We start from the raw sequence: 22750 nt of genomic DNA, 5'->3' as shown, positions 1-22750 counted from the left end.
GCTGCCTGACTGAGACATATCCCTGTTATCTACATCCTCTGGCAATAATGCTTGCGCATCACTCATTTCTACCAACTGATGTGTAAATAACTCCTCTGACATATCAAGTGAAGTGGCTGTGGTGCTAGTGTTGGTGGTGGCGGCAGGCTGGCGAGTGGTATCTTGAGAGGTGCCCGAAGCTAAACTGGAGGAGGATGGTGCGTCCAGGTTCCGAGCGGAAGCTGTAGAAGATTGGGTGTCTTGTGTTAGCCAGTCAACTATGTCCTCAGAACTTTTCGAGTTCAGGGTACGTGGCCTCTGAACACTGGGCATTATTCTAGGGCCAATGGGAATCACAGCACCACGACCACGACGGCCCTTGCGGGGTGGCCTGCCTCTGCCTGTCATTATTTTTTCGATTAGTGGTACTATGCGTGCAAGCTACTGTGACAACAGATATGAGTGGCACTGTGCACTGGCAGAAGTTGGCAGAGTAGACGCTGTAGGCCTGACACACACGCTTGCAGACAACTAACTGCTATTCAATCTATTACAGTCAAAATTTTTATTTGTTTTTTTAAATGTACACTACTGTTACACCAGTTATGAGTTGCACTGGTGTGACACTGTGCCCTGGCAGGCCCTGAAACGCACACGTGTGAAGGAAACTGACTGCTATTATATTACAGTCAAAAAAGTTTTGGGTTTTTTTTTAAATGCAAGCTGTTGTGACACCAGATATGAGTGGTAGCACTGGGCAAGTGGGCACAGTACACGCTGTGAGCCTGACACACACGCTGGCAGACAACTAACTGCTATTCAATCTATTACAGTCAAAATTGTATTTTTTTTTTAAATGTACACTACTGTTAAACCAGATATGAGTTGCACTGGTGTGACACTGTGCCCTGGCAGGCCCTGAAACGCACACGTGTGAAGGAAACTGACTGCTATTATATTACAGTCAAAAAAGTAATTTTTTTGTTAAATGCAAGCTATTGTGACACCAGATATGAGTGGTGGCACTGGGCAAGTGGGCACAGTATACGCTGTGAGCCTGACACACACGCTGGCAGGCAGGCAGGCAACTGCAATTAGATTACACAGAAAAAAAAAAAAAGCAGACTGATGTTCTAGCCCTAAAAAGGGCTTTTTGGGGTGCTGTCCTTACAGCAGAGATCAGATGAGTCCTTAAGGACTGTAGTGGACACTGAATACACTAGCCTAGCTATCAATTTCCCTATTAAATCAGCAGTAGCACACTGTCCCTCCTCTCACTAAGAATGCAGCTTCAGAATGAATCTAAAATGGATGCTGTCCAGGAGGTGGGAGGGTCTGGGAGGGAGGGTCTGCTGCTGATTGGCTGGAATGTCTGCTGACTGTGAGGTACAGGGTCAAAGTTTCCTCAATGAGACGAATAGGGGGCGGACCGAACATCGCATATGTTCGCCATCCGTGGCGAACGCGAACAAGCTATGTTCGCCAGGAACTATTCGCCAGCAAACCGTTCGGGACATCACTAATTATATATAATATATACTGTGTGTAATCAACTGTGTATAATAAACTGTGTATAATCAACTATATATAATATACACTGTGTGTATAATAAACTATATATAATAGATTCTCTGTGTAATGTAAACTATGTATAACAAACTGTTTATAATAAACTATATATACTGTGTGTAATCAACTGTGTATAATAAACTGTGTATAATAAACTATATATAATATATACTGTGTGTAATATAAACTGTATATACTAAACTATATATAATATATACTGTGTGTAATATAAACTGTATATACTAAACTATATATAATATATACTGTGTGTAATAAACTGTGTGTAATATAAACTGTGTATAATGAACTATATATAATATACTATTTATAATATACTATAAACGGTGTATAATAAACTGTGTATAATAGACTGTGTAATAAACAGTGTATAATAAACTATATATAATATATACTGTGTATAATAAACCGTGTGTAATATAAACTGTGTATAATATACTTCTATAATATACTATATGTAATAGAAACTGTGTGTAATTTACTATATATAATAGAAACTATGTCTAATATAAAATGTCTATAATATAAACTGTGTATAATATACTATATATAATATAAACTGTGTATAATATACTATATATAATATAAACTGTGTATAATATACTATATATAATATAAACTGTGTATAATATACTGTGCATTAGCTCCTAAAGTACAGGAACACGCAGTGAATTCAATGTGAATTGTAAACATTAGCCAAAACATCCCCACAGGCCAGAGTAGCCGAACTGAGAGCAGAACTGACTTAGAGAATTGTTCCAGCTCGGCTACTTTGCTGTTAAGTTTGAAATTCAATATAGTGGATTCTCACTTCAGTGAATAGCCCTGTAGGTCAAATATTGGAAGTTAAATTATTTTTTCCAATCGCTGAATGGGAAAATCCTCCTAGTCAGCAATGGCTTTAGTTAGTTTTTCTTTTAAAAGTTCAGATTCGGTAGGGGGCGGGGCCGAACCGCTAAGAGGAGCAGACGCATGTCGCTGCTGCTCCCACAACTAACCTTACCTAAAGCCGATTCCTGACAAGCGGAGGCTGTGACCTGACTCACTGTGGCAACTAAACGACAGGGGACACCGAGACCTGCGAGAAGACACCACACAAGTGGATTCTGGCACCGATCCCGACCCCCTTAATGTCACGGCCTACAAACATGGCGGCAGTGGGGGAGACGGCCGCTCTCCCATCGCCTACACGTGCAGCACGGCTGAGTTGGAACCCCCGTTCCCCCCCCCTATGGACCGGTGGGGGTTATCCTGGTCCCCGCCTACCCAACACACTTGACCACACAAACTGCAGCTACCCTTCCAGACCTGGGCTCCGGAGGCTGCGGGCCTAGCAAAATGGCGGACGCAATGCATCCCACGAGACCTGCACACACACGACCGCAGCCCACAAGCCTGGACCTGATATTCCAGCAATTCTGGGACAAATGGGAACGAATCCTCGCAGGACCCTTCTTGATACCCGGAGGTACATCACAGGGGAAGCGGAGAGGGAGCGGGCCTACCCCGGGCACTACGCACCCTTCTGCCCCAACAATGAGCAATGACTGCCCACCCGGGCCGAGGGTCAAAAGGAGGTTACCTCCGCCGCATCGCCCACAACGCCCAAGGCCCAACCGCCGCGGGCGGTGACGAAACACCGGGGCTTCCCGAGGCGCCCATGCAGGGAAAAACACTGCCTCCACGAGCACCCGAGTTTGTGGCACCAGGATGCAGACCCCACACAGAGCCTGGGTCCAGGGGAGGGCCTTGCCATCGTCGCACTTCCACCACACTCTACAGACCCTTCTGGCTCCCAGCTCCACAATACTGCGCAAGAGAAGGCACCGGCTGCGAGAAAGCATCCAGCCCAGACAGGGCATTGGCTGACACTACAGTGATTGAAACCTCATGCCAGGCAAGGTGTGCACTGTCACCCGCTCTTAACATGCCTTACATGAACTCCCGCAACCACTTAATCAGATGACTTCATTTTTCATCCTTAGCTTATGTTGCCAAGCAGACTTGCACAGGGGATCACAGGGGGGTCCCAATCTTAGTTTAAACAGCTCAAAGGCAAATAGCAACTTCTATAATTATCGATATCAGCCTGTTCTTGCTAATCTGTAAGTGTTTAATGTGTTCTCAACTGCCTTACCTATTGTACGGCTGTAGCTTACATGTGAGTAACCAAGTAGACCTAGCATGAATACCACGGTATAATCTAACTGTATTAATCTGTTAATAGGGATAGTGTAGTAAGCATGAATGTTTAAAAAGTGCAGACCTGTTACATACAGCAATATCCTGTCTCTGGAAATGCTTTCCTAATCTGTAAGTTTCATGTTATTTTCATGTTTTTTTTAAATGTGCTGTTTAACCTGCCACACCGTGTAATGCTATGAAAACGCTTGCAGCAGCTGTCGTGGCTCTGCCCGCTTACTGTTATTTTATACACAAATAAAATAAAGAATTAAAAAAAAAACAAAAAAACTAAATTTTTGTAAATAGAAAACCACATGGCAAAATTTGTTTAAAAAAAAAAAATGTGAACAAATAAAAATTAAAAAACTGCTCATCTTGAAAAAAAAAAAAAAAGTTCCGATTCACTTTGCAGTTTCTGACAAGTCACCCTTTAGTTTATATTGATGAGAACAGCACTGGGTACACTGCAATCCTGAATCCTTACTGTGGGATTAGGAGGATTTAGGGTTAAGGAGATTTTACAATTAATAGCGACTTGGGGTGACTGGGTGTATTAAACAGAGGTATTGCAGACTGTAAGCCATATCGCTCCTAGCCAGGTTTCAATCAGTACAGCAAACCGTGTGCCCTCATTCCAAAGTCCTACCTTTAAATCATCCCTAACCTTAGCCCAAATGATGTCATTTCAGAAGGATCCATTATTACCAGCACCACTTCATTATTGCTGAACGAGAGTCAGAAAATAAAGCACGGCTATTCCATCGGGACCTGGGCTATTTATTAGATGAGACCGCCACTTCTGGATGAATACAGACGGCATGGCCTGGAGACGGACAGCTCGCACAGGTAACATATAAGACAGTGTGAGATCGGTGTGTAAGACAGTCCCAATTATAGAAGGTGCATTCCCACCAAGATGCCATGGGCACATTTCCCCTACAGACTGTAAGCTCGTTTGAGCAGGGTCCACTTCAACCTATCGCTCCTGTAAGTTTTCTTGTAATTGTCCTGTTTATAGTTAAACCCTCCCTCTCATCATATTGCAAAGCGCTGCGGAATCTGTTGGCGCTATATAAATGGCAATAATAATAATAATGGAAGCCATTAATTATAGGCAGAGCCATGCCAGCGGCTATAGGAACTGGCCACCATCACAAATTAAGTCAGATAGAAACATTAGCGGGATGGAATAAACCGTAACAGCAATGTCCTGCAGTTCGGCCCACATCTTCCCGGGGTCATGGACATGGCCAGGCAGCAATACAAGGGTAAACAGCATGGCGAAGACCCCATTTATCCTGTGCATATTTTAGCAAGTCACATGACATTCCCATCTCGCCCCTGCATATAATCTTAAATCAGCAAGGGATGGGAGGGGGGCAGGTGCTCCTAACCAACTACACTATTTCCCAAATGAAATTATTTCTATAAAGAAGTTTGTATGGGAGGAAGGCTATCATACCCAAAGCTGATCCAATAAGAATATAGATTCTAAATGTAACCATTAAATCTCCTGGTGGCTTTATGAATGATGAGAATCTGTTTTTTCTTTCACGATGTAAATGTCTACGGATAGAGGCACTGGTACAGTCATACAAGCTGTGCAAGACAATTGTCCTCTGGGAGGACACAACCCATGCTTACCACAAACCAATGAATACAAGACAAATAGCCCAACGCATTTCACACAGTCAATACTCATTCACCGATTAATTGCAAATGGTGAGAAACACATTTGGCTTTTTGTCACTGATTGTATCCCTGTCCAGGTGAATTATTGGTGGAATCCATCCCTTTTTTCCCTCTTCAACATTGAGCCCTATTATATTCTCTGAAAAGTATATCAATCATTTGATTGTTTTTCTTATTTTATACATAATTTTTTTTTTTTTTAAATTAGTCTGTAGTGGTGTACCAAAGTTGTTACACGCTCTTCTTCTCGGTTCTGTCAATGTAAGTAAAAGATTAAGACTATAACATCGGCCGATGAAACACATTCAGGCAGCTGCCTTAAAAAGGAGCTATCACACACTTCTGGTTCTCGGAGGGGGGTATACAGAGGCCATGCTAAGCAGGGCAGTTACAGGACCCCACCTTGAATTAGAAAACAAACCAAGTAAACATGACTTTTGGCACCATCTGTTCGTGTGTTAATACTCATATGGGATATCGCACATGATTCCAATTTCTTCAATAAACCAAATTTTAGGAGAAAATGGTCTTTAAGAAAAATAAATCTCCATCGTGGATAAATATTTTATATTTCTTTTATTTTTATCCTACAAATTCCATGTCAATTCTCCACAAAATTCAGTTTATTAAATAATCCCATTTACATTATTAGATGTGCAGATACTCTGTAATTAAATCGGTAATGTGGAATAATGATTTACTTATTTTTCAGTAAGGGATCGGCTAATGCAGAAAAGACCGGCTATTCAGTAAAGTGTGACCACACAGGAATTCAATGTGAAATTTGAAATTTTCAGCCAAATATCTATTTGGTTATCGAATTCCCAATAATTCCCATTTTACTGAATAATCCTGAGTCGGCTATACAAGCAGCCTTTACTGCTCCTGCAATTTAATGGACAGCATCCAGCTGAGAATAAAAGGGATTTATGTCTACAATCTGTTCTTTAACCTGTGTGTTCCATGATCTCAATGTTCTTAAACCCATTAAATTATACTAGAAGGTTTGACGTGAATTACCAGCAGATTGTTACCAGTGATTGGATGAAGTTATATAAACTTATTTTAAAAACGGGACATCGCGTGTTTCAAATACTGTAACTGGAAATTACATTTTGGCATTGTTCCCGCAGCTGTTAGTTTGCATCAACTCCCATCAGATTCCATCTCTCTGAAGCTTTAAATCTGACAGCTGCGGTTGGAAGCGGCTAAACTCAAGTTAAAGTTAAATTTGTATCTCTGAGATAATCAGCCAAGTCCATGAGCTAAACATTGTACAAGTATAGATTTGCTGTTATAACCTCAGGAGTTCAAAAAGGAGAAGACAGAGGAGGAATGGAGCCTTGAATCCACAGCTTCAGATGTTCTTCTGTCTCTGACTCCTATGATTGTAGCCGATTGGTTTTTTAATAAGTCCACAAGGTCAGTATTTCCTAGTGGGTGAACTATCTCCATGCCATCAAAGAGGGATACACAGCCCTGCACCGCACTTTGTCCATTTAACTCTAAAGGACACACACTTTGTGAGTCTTCCTCGGGTTCTATTTTCCTTATGACCCCATTTACATCAGGAATTGTTCCCACTGATGCAGGGGTCGGTGAAGAAGGGACACTAACTGGTTGCAGAATTCCCTCCTCTTCTGGCCAAGGGTTAACGTGGCTCAGTATATCTGTTGGACACGGAGGTGGAGTAGCGACTGTAATTTGATTTGCAGCCCTTTGCCCAGAGGAAGTCTGGGTAAGTGCCTCAAACTGCCGCAGGATCTAAAAGGAAATGAACAGAAAAAAAATAAATAAATCAGTCAGTCAGTGAAGTAGGAAATAAATAAAATGTTAAAATATTAGCTATCATAACTGTTCATAAATCAACAAGACTGCAAAAAAACAATACTTACATATCTGAAATTTAAATAGCTCACATTTAGCAGAATCAAACATACCCATACCCAGAAATTCTTTGGAACCTTTCGATACATGTTGATTTATGTCCATCACGGAGGGATAGGATAATTTGTAAGTATACATTTGGGATTTTGATGGCCCCACAAGTGCTCACCTTGGTAGCTTTGTGTGTTACTGGTCCAGGAGAACCACCACTTAACTTCTGCAGATTTTGCCGGACCACTGCTAACATGTGGTCATGTGACAGGAGGTCAGAGGTCATAAGAGAAGACATGGCACACATGGATCTCTGCAGTGACATGAAGAAGAAAAAAATTATTCCTCAAAGATTATTTAAACACCCAGCCCACGACACTACAAAGAAAGGGTTAGATGGTTCTTACCAGCTTGACGCATGTACCGTCATCCAAGAGTGAATGGTTTAACATCTCAAAAACCACTTCGCAATTCAACATCGAACACCTGGAATACAGGGGAATACGTTTAGAAAACAGATAATTTATCTTTAATAAAAGCAGAAGGCAATGGCCACACCGTTAACATTATTAGAGATTCAGTGGATATTGAGGCCTCGCCAACACACATTTGTTTCCCAGGCTGTAACATGGGTTATTTTCACAAAACTGCCAAAAACGAGAAACAGTCACATGATCCTTTATCTAATTTCAGAAGAAGATAATAAACACGACAGCAAAATATGTCAAACTCATTTTTGTCTACCAACCTTTTTAGCAGAGTTGGGAGATTTCTTACACTTTGGTAATTTTAGCCTACATTTTGAAATTCACTCTGTATTTGCTTTACATTTCCCACATTCAGACTTTCGTGAATAGCTCTGTTAGTGTATTGGTGAAAGGACTTGTTATGTGAAGGTTGATTGGATTAAAGATGCAGTAAATTGATTTTAGTATATTTCCCAGATTACCGGAGGGCAATGGTCACTAATAATTCCATAAAGAGTCGAGAGATATTATCCGTGTGATTGCAGACAGGTTATAGAGGAATGGTCGATGTGCCTTTAACATACCACTGTGCAGACACTATATACCCCTGGCACTCACCCTCTCACAAAGTGCTGCATCTCTTCTTGGGTAAGAAATACTTTGTTTCCTCTCGTTATCGCCCAGACCAGCTGAGCCTCCTGCACACAGTCCCCAAGGTGCGTGTGTTCCACCCTATACAGAGAGACAGAGAATGTATGGAATCCCAGGAGAATCCAGAACTATAGGAGATCTAAAGATCAGCATCATAAGGGATTAATGGGAGACTGACAATGCTGGGGGTCCCTAGAGAATGCCGGATTGTGGGATTATATTGATGGAGTTATGTTGTCACACTGCGTTTTATAAATGCACGGTAAAGGGATATTACCAGAGCTAGTGCTCATTAAAGGACAGATGTCTTCAAGTTATAAACATTTATTATTAAACTTAATGATTATTTTTTTAATTATTAAAATGATCAGTTAACAGTAGAGTCTGACCCAACATGACAGATAAACAAAAAAAGTGAAATTTTCTAAAGGAGGGGAAAATGTTACAATGCTGCTTGGCAGATCTAGACATGTTCTTAAAGCTTAAGCGGAGACTTCATCGTCTTGTTGTAAGACGTTTTTATACCTGTCAGTGGTCTCTGAGTTTTCTCGGTTGTTGCTTTTTGATTGGCCATCACTTCCCGATTTGCTACCAGCTTCAGACGACTGGCTCTGAGAGGACTTTCCGTGCGAGGACTCCTGGGAACTGTGTCCACTGTCCGTCTCATCCCATCCACCTCCAGGAACTCCGGTGCGATGAGTAACTGAGAAGGGGGGAGGGGGAGTTTATGCAAAAAATCTAAACAAAACACATCCAAAACTGCCATAAACTTATTCAGTCATGTTAAAAAAAAACAAAAAAGGAAAAATGTATTAAAAAGTTTTTATATCGGTAACTGCAGCACAAATATAATGGTCTCTGCTTCAAACTATTGTAAAAACACAATTACTCTTTAGTTTCTGTTATTGGGAAAAGGTAAAATAAAAATCCCCAGCATGCACCTGATTTCTTCCCGACTGATGGCTCATTTTCTCTAATTTTGAAGCTTGCACTAATGGCCACAGCAAGAAACCAGTCATTAAAAATTCATTAATGCAAAATATAGAGTTTTAGAAAAGTATGTGCGCGTGCGTCATGTTTGACTGTGCGTTATCCATTTATATTCCTTGTCCTTTATTTGAGCTGTATAGTATTTGGCAGCAGTGGTTTCTCTAAATGCATATCATTTATATTTCATGTTTTCCTTATAGTTTAGTTAATTTGTTCTTAGACCTACAAACCTCTGTCTGCCTTAGATGGGTGGGAGTCACATTGCATTCAGTCTCTCTCCTTATCATTTTGCTACCAGAAGAGGAGCTGGGGAGACTGAATCGCCCTCTCTGTCTCCTCAGCTCCTGCTTGAAAATATTTATCTAGAGGGGGGCTTAATTACAATGGCAGCCGCTGCTCCGGGTCATAACTCCCATCAACCCCAGAAATGTTCCAACACTATCTTGAGATTACGGTCCCCCTCGCTGCATGGTGTTTTGGCAAACAGTACATTACGGGGAATAACGCGTGGTTGATCAGGCAGATTTTATGTGTATAAGCAAAGCACGTACTGGTCAACCAGTCTGATATCGTGATGGTAGACAAGGAATGCAAGACTGCAATCGTGGTGGACGTGGCAATACCCAGTAATTATAACATGTGGAAGAAGGAACATGAGAAGGTGGACATATACCAAGGACTGAAAGAAGAGCTAGAAAGGATGTGGAAAGTGAAAGCAGTAGTACTCCCAGTTGTGATAGGAGCACTCGGGGCTGTGACTCCCAAGTTAGGAGAGTGGCTTCAGCAGATTCCAGGTTGGGCATCTGAGATCCCTGTCCAGAAGGTGCAGTTCTAGGAACAGCTTAGACTCCTAGAGGACTTGAGAATGAGGAATACACAAAATACCACCAGGAGGGGTAAGAATGTAAATATATAATTTTTTTAATGATCAGTCTGTTTTTTCATTGTCAGATAATGGTTTTAAATCCTCTATTGTGCAGAGCGATGCTCAGTGAGCAGAGAGGCAGCGCACACCAAGTAGTCTTTATTGGTAAACAACAAAGTAAGCATAGCAGAACCTGGACCTCAGTGTGGCACTTACATAAGCAAGTCTTTGGGGGGAAAAAAAAAGCTCTTTAATATTTCTGGGGGAAAAAAATATTAATAAACAAATAAGTGAAAGTAAAGTAAAGCTTTATAAAAATGTTTTGTATTTTTTATTTTTAAACTTATGTAGGTCTCCCTCAGCAGCATTCTAAGCACAGAATTGTTGCTTTACCTTTGTTTTAACAACTATGCCTTAAAACAAAGAGAATATCGGTAGTAACAGAGTAACGATGGCAAGCAGTTGTCTCATTGAGAAGTGAAAAGCTACTTATCCTTTGCTCACCTCGAACACTGTGTGCCAGTGGAGACGTTACGCCAGAGGGCTTCCAGTTCTCTGTGGGCACTGTGACTGGTTTGTAGGAGTCATCGGCCTGCCCACTGATGCAGGGAGAGGCTGACGCCGATCCGGCTAACACTGCCTGCGTCACTTTTACAGCTGCTCGCTGTATGCCGCCGAGTAATGTGTCGCTAGACACACCTGATACAGTAAAATATTGATTTTATTACTTTTACAGGAAAAATATTTTGAAAGAAGAAGCACATTTGGTTAAAAAGGGTTTATTTAGTAAACAATAAATTGTAATTAATTGAAAAGCTCAATTTTAAATTAAAGTGTCAGCTGGTCTACTTTAGTCTAAATTTAGCAATTCAGCTCAGTAAATAAACACTAGTAGGGAATAGTAGGGATCATGCAAACAGACTTAGAACTGGTGACCCTTTCAGACAACACGTACCCAGATCTGGTTTCTCCTGGGAATATCCAAAGCCCTGCATAGCCAGTGGGTGTAAGGTCTGAGTGCCCATGCCTAGATGGAGACAATGGTCAGAGTGATCGAATCAGAGAATGGCAGCGGACAAACAATACAGCTCAGCCCTTTCATACAAAACACCACGGACAAACTGAGAACCGTGAATATAATGACACGCCTCAACAGACCATACACTGCAGGAACAATGTAGCCTCTGAATATTTAATACATTCCTACAAACGCAGGTCATTACAAACATTATACGAATAAAGAGACTAACAATTAAATACAAACCGGGAGGATGGTTAGAAATTATAAACTGTTCAACAATATAACAAAACAAACAAAAATATTGTAACCATTGTCGTTTAACCCCTTAAGGACACATGACATGTGTGACATGTCATGATTCCCTTATATTCCAGAAGTTTGGTCCTTAAGGGGTTAAATGATGTAATCATTGTCGTTTAAATGCTGTAATCATTGTCATTTAAATATTGTCATTGCAATTTTTCTTTCACTTTTCTTTCTTTCTTTGTTTTATATGTATTTTGCAATGTGATTGCACCTAAACCTCATGTTGTCCTTATATTTATAAGCAATCAGAATTGGTGCTGTGCATTCTGATAAGAGTTTAAGATTTGGAGCAACAAAACCAGTCGCCGTATACACTGAGGGCATTAGGCGGACTCTAACAGCAGGTGGAGCTGTTGTAATAGTATATAGATTTATTGATTATTCCAGCTGTCTGCGTCTCTATTGTGAAGTGACGCTGAGTCTTCAGACGTGGAGTTCACACAGTTCAGTCCAGGATGCCCGATAGAAACAATAGTAAAGTGTCAGCGCTGATAGATCAAACTGGGAAAAGTGAAATTAAGGCAGTCTTCCTCCAAAAGGAAGGGAATCCCTCTATCCTTATAGTAGTGAGGTAAGTACAAAATATAAAAAGTGTAGAAGATTATCTCCTCTCTAAAAAGACACTGGTGAGAGTTTTATAACCAACATAAGATGCCTTAAATAGGTCTACAATAGATAGATACACTTAAAGGTACTGCGACTCCAGCAAGTGCTGGGTTTGGAAATAAAATGGACGATGTTACCTGCATGGGGCGTCTCCCTAAATGTCACCACAGGTATAGAGCGAGAAGAGGCATCAGAGTACAAGCTGCCCACGACATCCTGAAACAAGAATAGAGGATTAATCTCAATGACATCACCGGCCAGACACTGTAAGCCAGGAGGAACAACCGTGACTTCATTACAAACAGATAATCTATGGAATGACGTAAAAGAAGCCTGATTTCCCCCCCAGCCCCAATGATTTGTTTTGTTGTTACTGCTTGCGAACTTGACTGCAGATATAAGCTACCTCAATAGGTTTAAGAAATCGGAATAATTCATCCAAAAAGGGGACACAATTGTTTAAATAAAGGCTGATCACCTTTCTTATGAGCCATAGCGTCATAAATTGTAGAACTATCACGGGACCAAAAAGTAAAACATATAAAGGTTACATCTCTCTGTCTATTGAAGCAACACAATCCAGTTTCCATACACATTTTATAATTTTCCACATTTTTTTTTTTTTTTATTAAAAGAAAAGAAAAATGTAAGCAGTAGAGCTTTTGATACGAATTTTGGCGCAGTGATACATTAGTAATTAGATCCTCTGGAAGACTATTTCTATTCACAAACCCACCTGTGCTGTAGCTCGGACCTTCTGGTACAAGCTTACACCATGAAGAGGATCCGGGGGGCCACCGACAGCTGTAGAGAAACCAGCATAAGTATAAGAAATTATTACATGCTACACACTGCACTAAAACACATGAAAGAGTGTAAGTGGAACCTGGAAATGTCAGGAAATAAAATCTCTAAATGAACAATGTAGCGGATGGCATGGGGCTGTCCTCAAAGTTTTCTTTAAAAATGTATTTTGTGTGATTATTCCCCTGTATAGATGTATTGTATGTAGCATTCGACTGATTGTTCGGTAGTTTTCAGTCCGTATTCCATACGAATGAAAACTACCGAACCACCAGACCACCCCAGAGAGAAGTGTGCACCTCATTAGGCTTTCACACTTCTGTAACCGCAAGCTAATTGACCATGCAATCGGTACTTTGTATACATATCTGGGTGGCCGCCATCTTACGCAAGAAAATCTCAGCAGTGTTTGGTCATCGAGTGTCTGGAAGTCAAATCGGACACTCAATCACCCGAACACCGCTGAGACCTCCAGAGCTCCATAACTCCCGAACGGAGGGGTCAACCAGCCCCTCGTTCGGTGAACTAAATGTACCGAACAAGGGTATTCATACGAATACCGATTTAATGTTGGATGGCAAGTAATTCTATATGTTTTATCTCCCGAACAGAGACCGAACGCAGGGCCAAAACACATGGAGCCTTTTCCGGATACTACCTAGTGTGCGGTCGGTCAAATTGCCTCTTCCACCTAACTCCCGAACCCCTGGTCCGATCTAGGTGAATTTTAAATATGTTGGTCACCCAGATCAGGGCTACCAGGGGGTACCACTTATATAATTATATTTGACTGTTTTGGGGTACTTCCAGAAATTGGGTAAAACTGCAGTATGTATAAGTGGATTATGTGTCACACTGAGGGGAGGAGATATGTGGGAGATAACCCTTATTGGCTACTGTACAAATTAATGTGAATCCCTCCCTTGCATGGGAGAAACCTTTAACCCCTTAAGGACCAAGCTTCTGGAATAAAAGGGAATTATGACATGTCACACACGTCATGTGTCCTTAAGGGGTTAAAAGGAGTTTGTGTGATTAAAAGTTCAGTTCTGCTCCTGATGCTGTGTGTCGTCCAGTCATTGGGATCTGTATTGGGATATTCGTGGATTACCTTGCTTGCTGTGACTATTGTTCTATGGGATTGTATTACTTGTTCCTGAGCCTCACTGGGATCTTGAGTGGAGATAACCTGTGAAATACTAGCTCTCCGCTTCAAACAAAACTGGAAATGTTATTTTCTTAATCTGCTTTTTTCTACCTAGATTTTGCAAGCTGGTTTACGTCTCTAGAGCTCACAGCTAAAGGGACACTAAGCACCAAAACAACTTAATAAAGCAGTATTGGTGTATACATAATGCCCCTGCAGTCTCACTGCTCAATTCTCTGCCATTTAAGAGTTAATTTTTTTGTTTATACAGCCTTAGCCACACCTCCCTGCATGTGACTTACACAGCCTTCCTAAACACTTCCTTTAAAGAGTCATCTAATGTTTATACTTCCTTTATTGCACAGTCTGTTTAATTTAGAATTATGTAGTGAATCCAACCTCCCAGGCCATGGTCGAAGAGACTCACCTGCCGCTTCCTGGATAAATGAAGCATTTCTTCTGAGATCCTGGACAAACTGGGCTGATCCCAGTGTGCAGAGATATAGGAGGATTTTCAGCACCTGGAAGGACAATGAGGGTGAGTGGTGCCAAACAGCATCAATTAACCCTTTAACATCCTATTTACAACCCACCTTCAGCTTCACATGGCAGGAGCTGCTCTGCAGACGGTTCAGCAGATATTCCAGGAGACAACGACAGCTTCCAGGAGACTCGTGGGAAATCTCTGAGTGGAATGTCATGGGAACGACTTCAACATGGGCTGGAACGGACACTTACCTTTATATACTAACAGCAAGCACATACTGCTGGTCTCCTCTTAATACACAGAGAGTCACGCATCTCACCACTCCTAATACACAGAGAGCCACACATCTTACCCATCAGGACACTTAACTCTCACCTTCTCCTAATACACAGACATGAGTACACGTACCTCTCATCCCCTCCTAATACACAGACATCAGGACACGTACCTCTCACCTCCTCCTAATACACAGACATCAGGACACGTACCTCTCACCTCCTCCTAATACACAGACATCAGGATATGTACCGCTCATCCCCCCTCCTAATACACAGACATCAGGACACCTACCCCTCACCTCCTCCTAATACACAGACATCAGGACACGTACCTCTCACCTCCTCCTAATACACAGACATCAGGACACCTACCTCTCACCCCCTCCTAATACACAGACATCAGGACACGTACCTCTCATCCCCTCCTAATACACAGACATCAGGACACCTACCCCTCACCTCCTCCTAATACACAGACATCAGGACACGTACCTCTCACCTCCTCCTAATACACAGACATCAGGACACCTACCTCTCACCTCCTCCTAATACACAGACATCAGGACACGTACCTCTCACCTCCTCCTAATACACAGACATCAGGACACGTACCTCTCACCTCCTCCTAATACACAGACATCAGGACACGTACCTCTCACCTCCTCCTAATACACAGACATCAGGACACCTACCTCTCTCCTCCTCCTAATACACAGACATCAGGACACCTACCTCTCAACTCCTAATACACAGACATCAGGACACGTACCTCTCATCCCCCCCTCCTAATACACAGACATCAGGACACCTAGCCCTCACCTCCTCCTAATACACAGACATCAGGACACGTACCTCTCACCTCCTCCTAATACACAGACATCAGGACACGTACCTCTCCCCTCCTCCTAATACACAGACATCAGGACACGTACCTCTCACCTCCTCCTAATACACAGACATCAGGACACCTACCTCTCACCTCCTCCTAATACACAGACATCAGGACACGTACCTCTCACCTCCTCCTAATACACAGACACCAGGACACGTACCTCTCACCTCCTCCTAATACACAGACACCAGGACACGTACCTCTCACCTCCTCCTAATACACAGACATCAGTACCTGTACCTCCTCCTAATACACAGACATCAGGACACCTACCTCTCACCTCCTCCTAATACACAGACATCAGGACACGTACCTCTCATCCCCTCCTAATACACAGACATCAGTACACGTACCTCTCACCTCCTCCTAATACACAGACACCAGGACACCTACCTCTCCCCTCCTCCTAATACACAGACATCAGGACACGTACCTCTCACCTCCTCCTAATACACAGACATCAGGACATGTACCTCTCACCTCCTCCTAATACACAGACATCAGGACACGTACCTCTCACCTCCTCCTAATACACAGACATCAGGACACGTACCTCTCACCTCCTCCTAATACACAGACATCAGGACACGTACCTCTCACCTCCTCCTAATACACAGACATCAGGACACCTACCCCTCACCTCCTCCTAATACACAGACATCAGGACACGTACCTCTCACCTCCTCCTAATACACAGACATCAGGACACCTACCTCTCACCTCCTCCTAATACACAGACATCAGGACACGTACCTCTCACCTCCTCCTAATACACAGACATCAGGACACGTACCTCTCACCTCCTCCTAATACACAGACATCAGGACACCTACCTCTCAACTCCTAATACACAGACATCAGGACACGTACCTCTCACCTCCTCCTAATACACAGACATCAGGACACCTACCTCTCACCTCCTCCTAATACACAGACATCAGGACACGTACCTCTCATCCCCCCCTCCTAATACACAGACATCAGGACACCTAGCCCTCACCTCCTCCTAATACACAGACATCAGGACACGTACCTCTCACCTCCTCCTAATACACAGACATCAGGACACGTACCTCTCCCCTCCTCCTAATACACAGACATCAGGACACGTACCTCTCACCTCCTCCTAATACACAGACATCAGGACACCTACCTCTCACCTCCTCCTAATACACAGACATCAGGACACCTACCTCTCACCTCCTCCTAATACACAGACATCAGGACACGTACCTCTCACCTCCTCCTAATACACAGACATCAGGATATGTACCTCTCACCTCCTCCTAATACACAGACACCAGGACACGTACCTCTCTCCTCCTCCTAATACACAGACATCAGTACCTGTACCTCCTCCTAATACACAGACATCAGGACACCTACCTCTCACCTCCTCCTAATACACAGACATCAGGACACGTACCTCTCATCCCCTCCTAATACACAGACATCAGTACACGTACCTCTCACCTCCTCCTAATACACAGACATCAGGACACGTACCTCTCCCCTCCTCCTAGTACACAGACACCAGGACACCTACCTCTCCCCTCCTCCTAATACACAGACATCAGGACACGTACCTCTCACCTCCTCCTAATACACAGACATCAGGACATGTACCTCTCACCTCCTCCTAATACACAGACATCAGGACACGTACCTCTCACCTCCTCCTAATACACAGACATCAGGACACGTACCTCTCATCCCCTCCTAATACACAGACATCAGGACACGTACCTCTCATCCCCCCTCCTAATACACAGACATCAGTACCTGTACCTCCTCCTAATACACAGACAGGAGTACACGTACCTCTCATCCCCTCCTAATACACAGACATCAGTACACGTACCTCTCCCCTCCTCCTAATACACAGACATCAGGACACCTACCTCTCAACTCCTAATACACAGACATCAGGACACGTACCTCTCACCTCCTCCTAATACACAGACATCAGGACACCTACCTCTCACCTCCTCCTAATACACAGACATCAGGACACGTACCTCTCATCCCCCCCTCCTAATACACAGACATCAGGACACCTAGCCCTCACCTCCTCCTAATACACAGACATCAGGACACGTACCTCTCACCTCCTCCTAATACACAGACATCAGGACACGTACCTCTCCCCTCCTCCTAATACACAGACATCAGGACACGTACCTCTCACCTCCTCCTAATACACAGACATCAGGACACCTACCTCTCACCTCCTCCTAATACACAGACATCAGGACACGTACCTCTCATCCCCCCCTCCTAATACACAGACATCAGGACACCTAGCCCTCACCTCCTCCTAATACACAGACATCAGGACACGTACCTCTCACCTCCTCCTAATACACAGACATCAGGACACGTACCTCTCCCCTCCTCCTAATACACAGACATCAGGACACGTACCTCTCACCTCCTCCTAATACACAGACATCAGGACACCTACCTCTCACCTCCTCCTAATACACAGACATCAGGACACGTACCTCTCACCTCCTCCTAATACACAGACATCAGGATATGTACCTCTCACCTCCTCCTAATACACAGACACCAGGACACGTACCTCTCACCTCCTCCTAATACACAGACATCAGTACCTGTACCTCCTCCTAATACACAGACATCAGGACACCTACCTCTCACCTCCTCCTAATACACAGACATCAGGACACGTACCTCTCATCCCCTCCTAATACACAGACATCAGTACACGTACCTCTCACCTCCTCCTAATACACAGACATCAGGACACGTACCTCTCCCCTCCTCCTAGTACACAGACACCAGGACACCTACCTCTCCCCTCCTCCTAATACACAGACATCAGGACACGTACCTCTCACCTCCTCCTAATACACAGACATCAGGACATGTACCTCTCACCTCCTCCTAATACACAGACATCAGGACACGTACCTCTCACCTCCTCCTAATACACAGACATCAGGACACGTACCTCTCATCCCCTCCTAATACACAGACATCAGGACACGTACCTCTCATCCCCCCTCCTAATACACAGACATCAGTACCTGTACCTCCTCCTAATACACAGACAGGAGTACACGTACCTCTCATCCCCTCCTAATACACAGACATCAGTACACGTACCTCTCCCCTCCTCCTAATACACAGACATCAGGACACGTACCTCTCCCCTCCTCCTAATACACAGACATCAGGACACGTACCTCTCACCTCCTCCTAATACACAGACATCAGGACACGTACCTCTCACCTCCTCCTAATACACAGACATCAGGACACGTACCTCTCATCCCCTCCTAATACACAGACATCAGGACACATACCTCTCACCTCCTCCTAATACACAGACATCAGGACACGTACCTCTCACCTCCTCCTAATACACAGACATCAGGACACGCACCTTTCACCTCCTCCTAATACACAGACATCAGGATATGTACCTCTCACCTCCTAATACACATACAACTTGTCAGTAAGTCTCTATAGGTCAGTAGCTGCCGGTTAGTCCTCGATAATCACTTGTTTATTTTGGTCAAACAGTTTGAGGCAGGTAGCCAATCACTGAACACAGAGCAAGAAGTGGTTGGAAAAGGATACTGGCAATTTCCTCATACAGGTACCCAGGGCATGGATTGTCGTCATCAGAGGTTCCTTTTAACAGGATGGGCAGCTGCAGAAACAGGAGGTTCAAGTCAATAACAGAAACAAATCCACACTAGTGAAAGATAATTAGAGTGAGTAGGCAATGGCTCCACACTGAGTGACTGAGGACCAGTGCAGACTCTCTATATTCTAGGGCCCAGAGATACAGGGTGACAGATGCTCGTACAGTTGGAAAGTTCAATGATAAAGAAGACTCTGGATTCTACACTTTTGCATTTGCTCCTAAATATAGATTGAATTCCTTAGACCCTAACACATACAGTCACCTAGGTTACCTGATGGATTACTATGGATCTGCTTATAGTCTATCGTTGTAATCTACCAGAGCAGCGATGGCTTAAACAGATACCCCAGAACTACACATTCCCACCATAAACCTGCATAAACTTAGTGGGAAAAGGCGGTCGGAGACATCTATGGTGGAAACTCAGCCATCTTTGCCCTTGAGAATCATGATCCCCTGCATTTTGTAAAGAAGAAAGGGAATTTATTTTTGTATAATTAAACTCCCCTTCCTTAAATACTCCGAGCTCGTCTGAGCACCAATCAGTAATCTCTCAGTAACTGCCAGATGATATTGGTGATAATTTAACCCCAAAATCCACCACCTTAGACTATGGAAAGCTCCACCTTCCACTCAGCCTAATGTGGGATAAAAATCACTATTAAATATTGTATTTTCAATGATTCCTCTTCATTCAGAACATAATTATCCAGGAATTCTCAATATATAGAATACCAATTCCTACCTCCTCTTTTGGACGCTTCACAATGTCCACATATATAAAGCTTACTCTACTCCTAGTGTTATGAAAACAAAAAACACATTGATAGGTAGAATGAATGGTCACGTTGCCACAATGTGTCACTCTTTAGCCATATAGCCAGATGGGCAGGAGAGGTGTAGCTCTAACTTGACATGTATTCATCTTTGAGAAAACGATTTGTTGTAGATCACGCTGTCCGATGATGTCAGAACCCTGGATATATGTAAGTTGTAAAACCCGCTAGCCATCCTGACCAGGACATCTTGTCTGTTACAAGCAAAAATGAATTTATAAAGTAAGAGGAGATTCACAGGGCAGGAATTATACTGTGTTGGTTCTACCAGTTGGGGAACATTTCTGGCAAATGATAAATAGGCCACTAGGAATCTCTGAATAACAGGTCGCTAGGAGTGATGTCATATCCAAATATAAGGGCACATTATTGCTTTAATTATTTATATCTGAATAATTCATGAGAACTGTCAGGAATTCAAAGTATCCAGACTGGACTGGAGAATGTTTCCAGTGAGGCTACTTCAGCCCTAAATTTGAAATTAGTTTTGAATTCCTGACAATTCTCACTTTAGTGAAAAATCCCGTATGTCAGAAATCGCTCAGTTGTGAGAATCTGACTCTGTTTGGCAGCCTCGGTCCCCAGCCCTATTGTTACACTGTGAGTGCCAGGCACTGCCAACCTCTGGCTGAAGGCAGGGAATGGCTGAAGGCAGTAGGAGTTTAGGAAAACAGCTCCTTGTTCCTGATTGCTACCAAGTCCCCCATACCCTCAGCCCCCTGTACCTGTCCCCCATATCCTCAGCCCCCCCTCCTCCCTATACCTGTCCCTCATATCCTCAGCCCCCCTGTCTCCCCCCTGTACCTGCCCCCCATACCCTCAGCCCCCCTCCCCCCCATACCCTCAGCCCCCCTCCCCCCTGTCTCCCATACCCTCAGCCCCCCTCCCCCTCAGCCCCCCTCCCCCTGTCTCCCATACCCTCAGCCCCCCTGTCTCCCATACCCTCAGCCCCCCTGTCTCCCATACCCTCAGCCCCCCTGTCTCCCATACCCTCAGCCCCCCTGTCTCCCATACCCTCAGCCCCCCTGTCTCCCATACCCTCAGCCCCCCTGTCTCCCATACCCTCAGCCCCCCTGTCTCCCATACCCTCAGCCCCCCTGTCTCCCATACCCTCAGCCCCCCTGTCTCCCATACCCTCAGCCCCCCTGTCTCCCATACCCTCAGCCCCCCTGTCTCCCATACCCTCAGCCCCCCTGTCTCCCATACCCTCAGCCCCCCTGTCTCCCATACCCTCAGCCCCCCTGTCTCCCATACCCTCAGCCCCCCTGTCTCCCATACCCTCAGCCCCCCTGTCTCCCATACCCTCAGCCCCCCTGTCTCCCATACCCTCAGCCCCCCTGTCTCCCATACCCTCAGCCCCCCTGTCTCCCATACCCTCAGCCCCCCTGTCCCTGTACCCCCATACCCTCAGCCCCCCTGTCCCTGTCCCCCCATACCCTCAGCCCCCCTGTCCCTGTACCCCCATACCCTCAGCCCCCCTGTCCCTGTACCCCCATACCCTCAGCCCCCCTGTCCCTGTACCCCCATACCCTCAGCCCCCCTGTCCCTGTACCCCCATACCCTCAGCCCCCCTGTTGGTTACCTGCTGTAGGAATGTCAGTCTGTCCAGCACGGCCATCCTCCTCCCCTCCACAGACAGACAGACATTGAATACTATGAGATCCTCTCGGGTCACTGACAGCCGGAACCCGAACTGACCAATCACCGCGCGATACTCTCCCTGACCGACAGCCAATCAAAGCAGCCCTTGTAGGGCACGTGACGTGTGACCAATGGGATGTCTCCGATTTCCGGGCGGAAGTGACTGAGCTGCGCTGTGATTTTAAAGATGGCGGCGCCCTCAGTCAGGGAGCAATGAGTGGGAGGGCAGCGGCTCCGGCCCCCGGGGGCCTCGGGAGGATTCAGCGGCTGCTGGCGGAATGCGGGGCCCAGGTAACGGGAGGGGACCGGGGGAGAGTCCGGAGACCCGAATCGTCACATTATAATCAATATAATAATAATAAATATAATAATAATAAATTAATATCAAATAATAAATTCATATCAAATAATAATAAATTAATGTCAAATAATAAATTAATATCAAATAATATAATAATAATAATAATAAATATAGTAATAATACATTAATAGCAAATAATAAAATAATAATAAATACAATGATATGGAACTAGAAAGCTACAATTTCTGGGGAAATTGTGTGGAGTTTCAATGAATGTCAATAGACTGCGTGAGTTGCAAACAAATGGTCATATTGTGAAAACTATCAGGACTATGGCTTAGCCGTGGACATTTCTAGTGGCAGCAGGGATAGCTGAACGTTTTGATATAAGATTTGTGTAGGTGGGCCTGAAAATGAGGGAGTGGTGGCAGTTTAGAAATCATGTCCTGATTTTTCAGC

General features: G+C 44.0%; 1 protein-coding gene across 1 annotated transcript; it reads right to left on the bottom strand.

Annotated features, from left to right (window-relative positions):
• Positions 1-6000: 6000 nt before the first annotated feature.
• Positions 6001-22039, bottom strand: TEPSIN (TEPSIN adaptor related protein complex 4 accessory protein). Its single transcript, XM_063456316.1, has 13 exons — positions 21932-22039; positions 19444-19516; positions 14771-14862; positions 14605-14698; positions 12963-13030; positions 12364-12442; positions 11249-11320; positions 10798-10992; positions 8964-9141; positions 8406-8519; positions 7728-7806; positions 7499-7633; positions 6001-7206 (listed from the first exon to the last, which is right to left on the bottom strand). The coding sequence occupies exons 1-13, from the start codon at positions 21965-21967 to the stop codon at positions 6745-6747; spliced, it is 1677 nt and encodes a 558-aa protein (XP_063312386.1). The 5' UTR covers positions 21968-22039; the 3' UTR covers positions 6001-6744.
• Between the last annotated feature and the right edge of the window lie 711 nt (positions 22040-22750).

Source organism: Pelobates fuscus, chromosome 5, assembly GCF_036172605.1.
Source record: "Pelobates fuscus isolate aPelFus1 chromosome 5, aPelFus1.pri, whole genome shotgun sequence".
Taxonomy (NCBI): domain Eukaryota; kingdom Metazoa; phylum Chordata; class Amphibia; order Anura; family Pelobatidae; genus Pelobates; species Pelobates fuscus.
The sequence above is the reverse complement of the archived record's forward strand: the minus strand, read 5'-3'. Positions and strand labels throughout refer to the sequence as shown.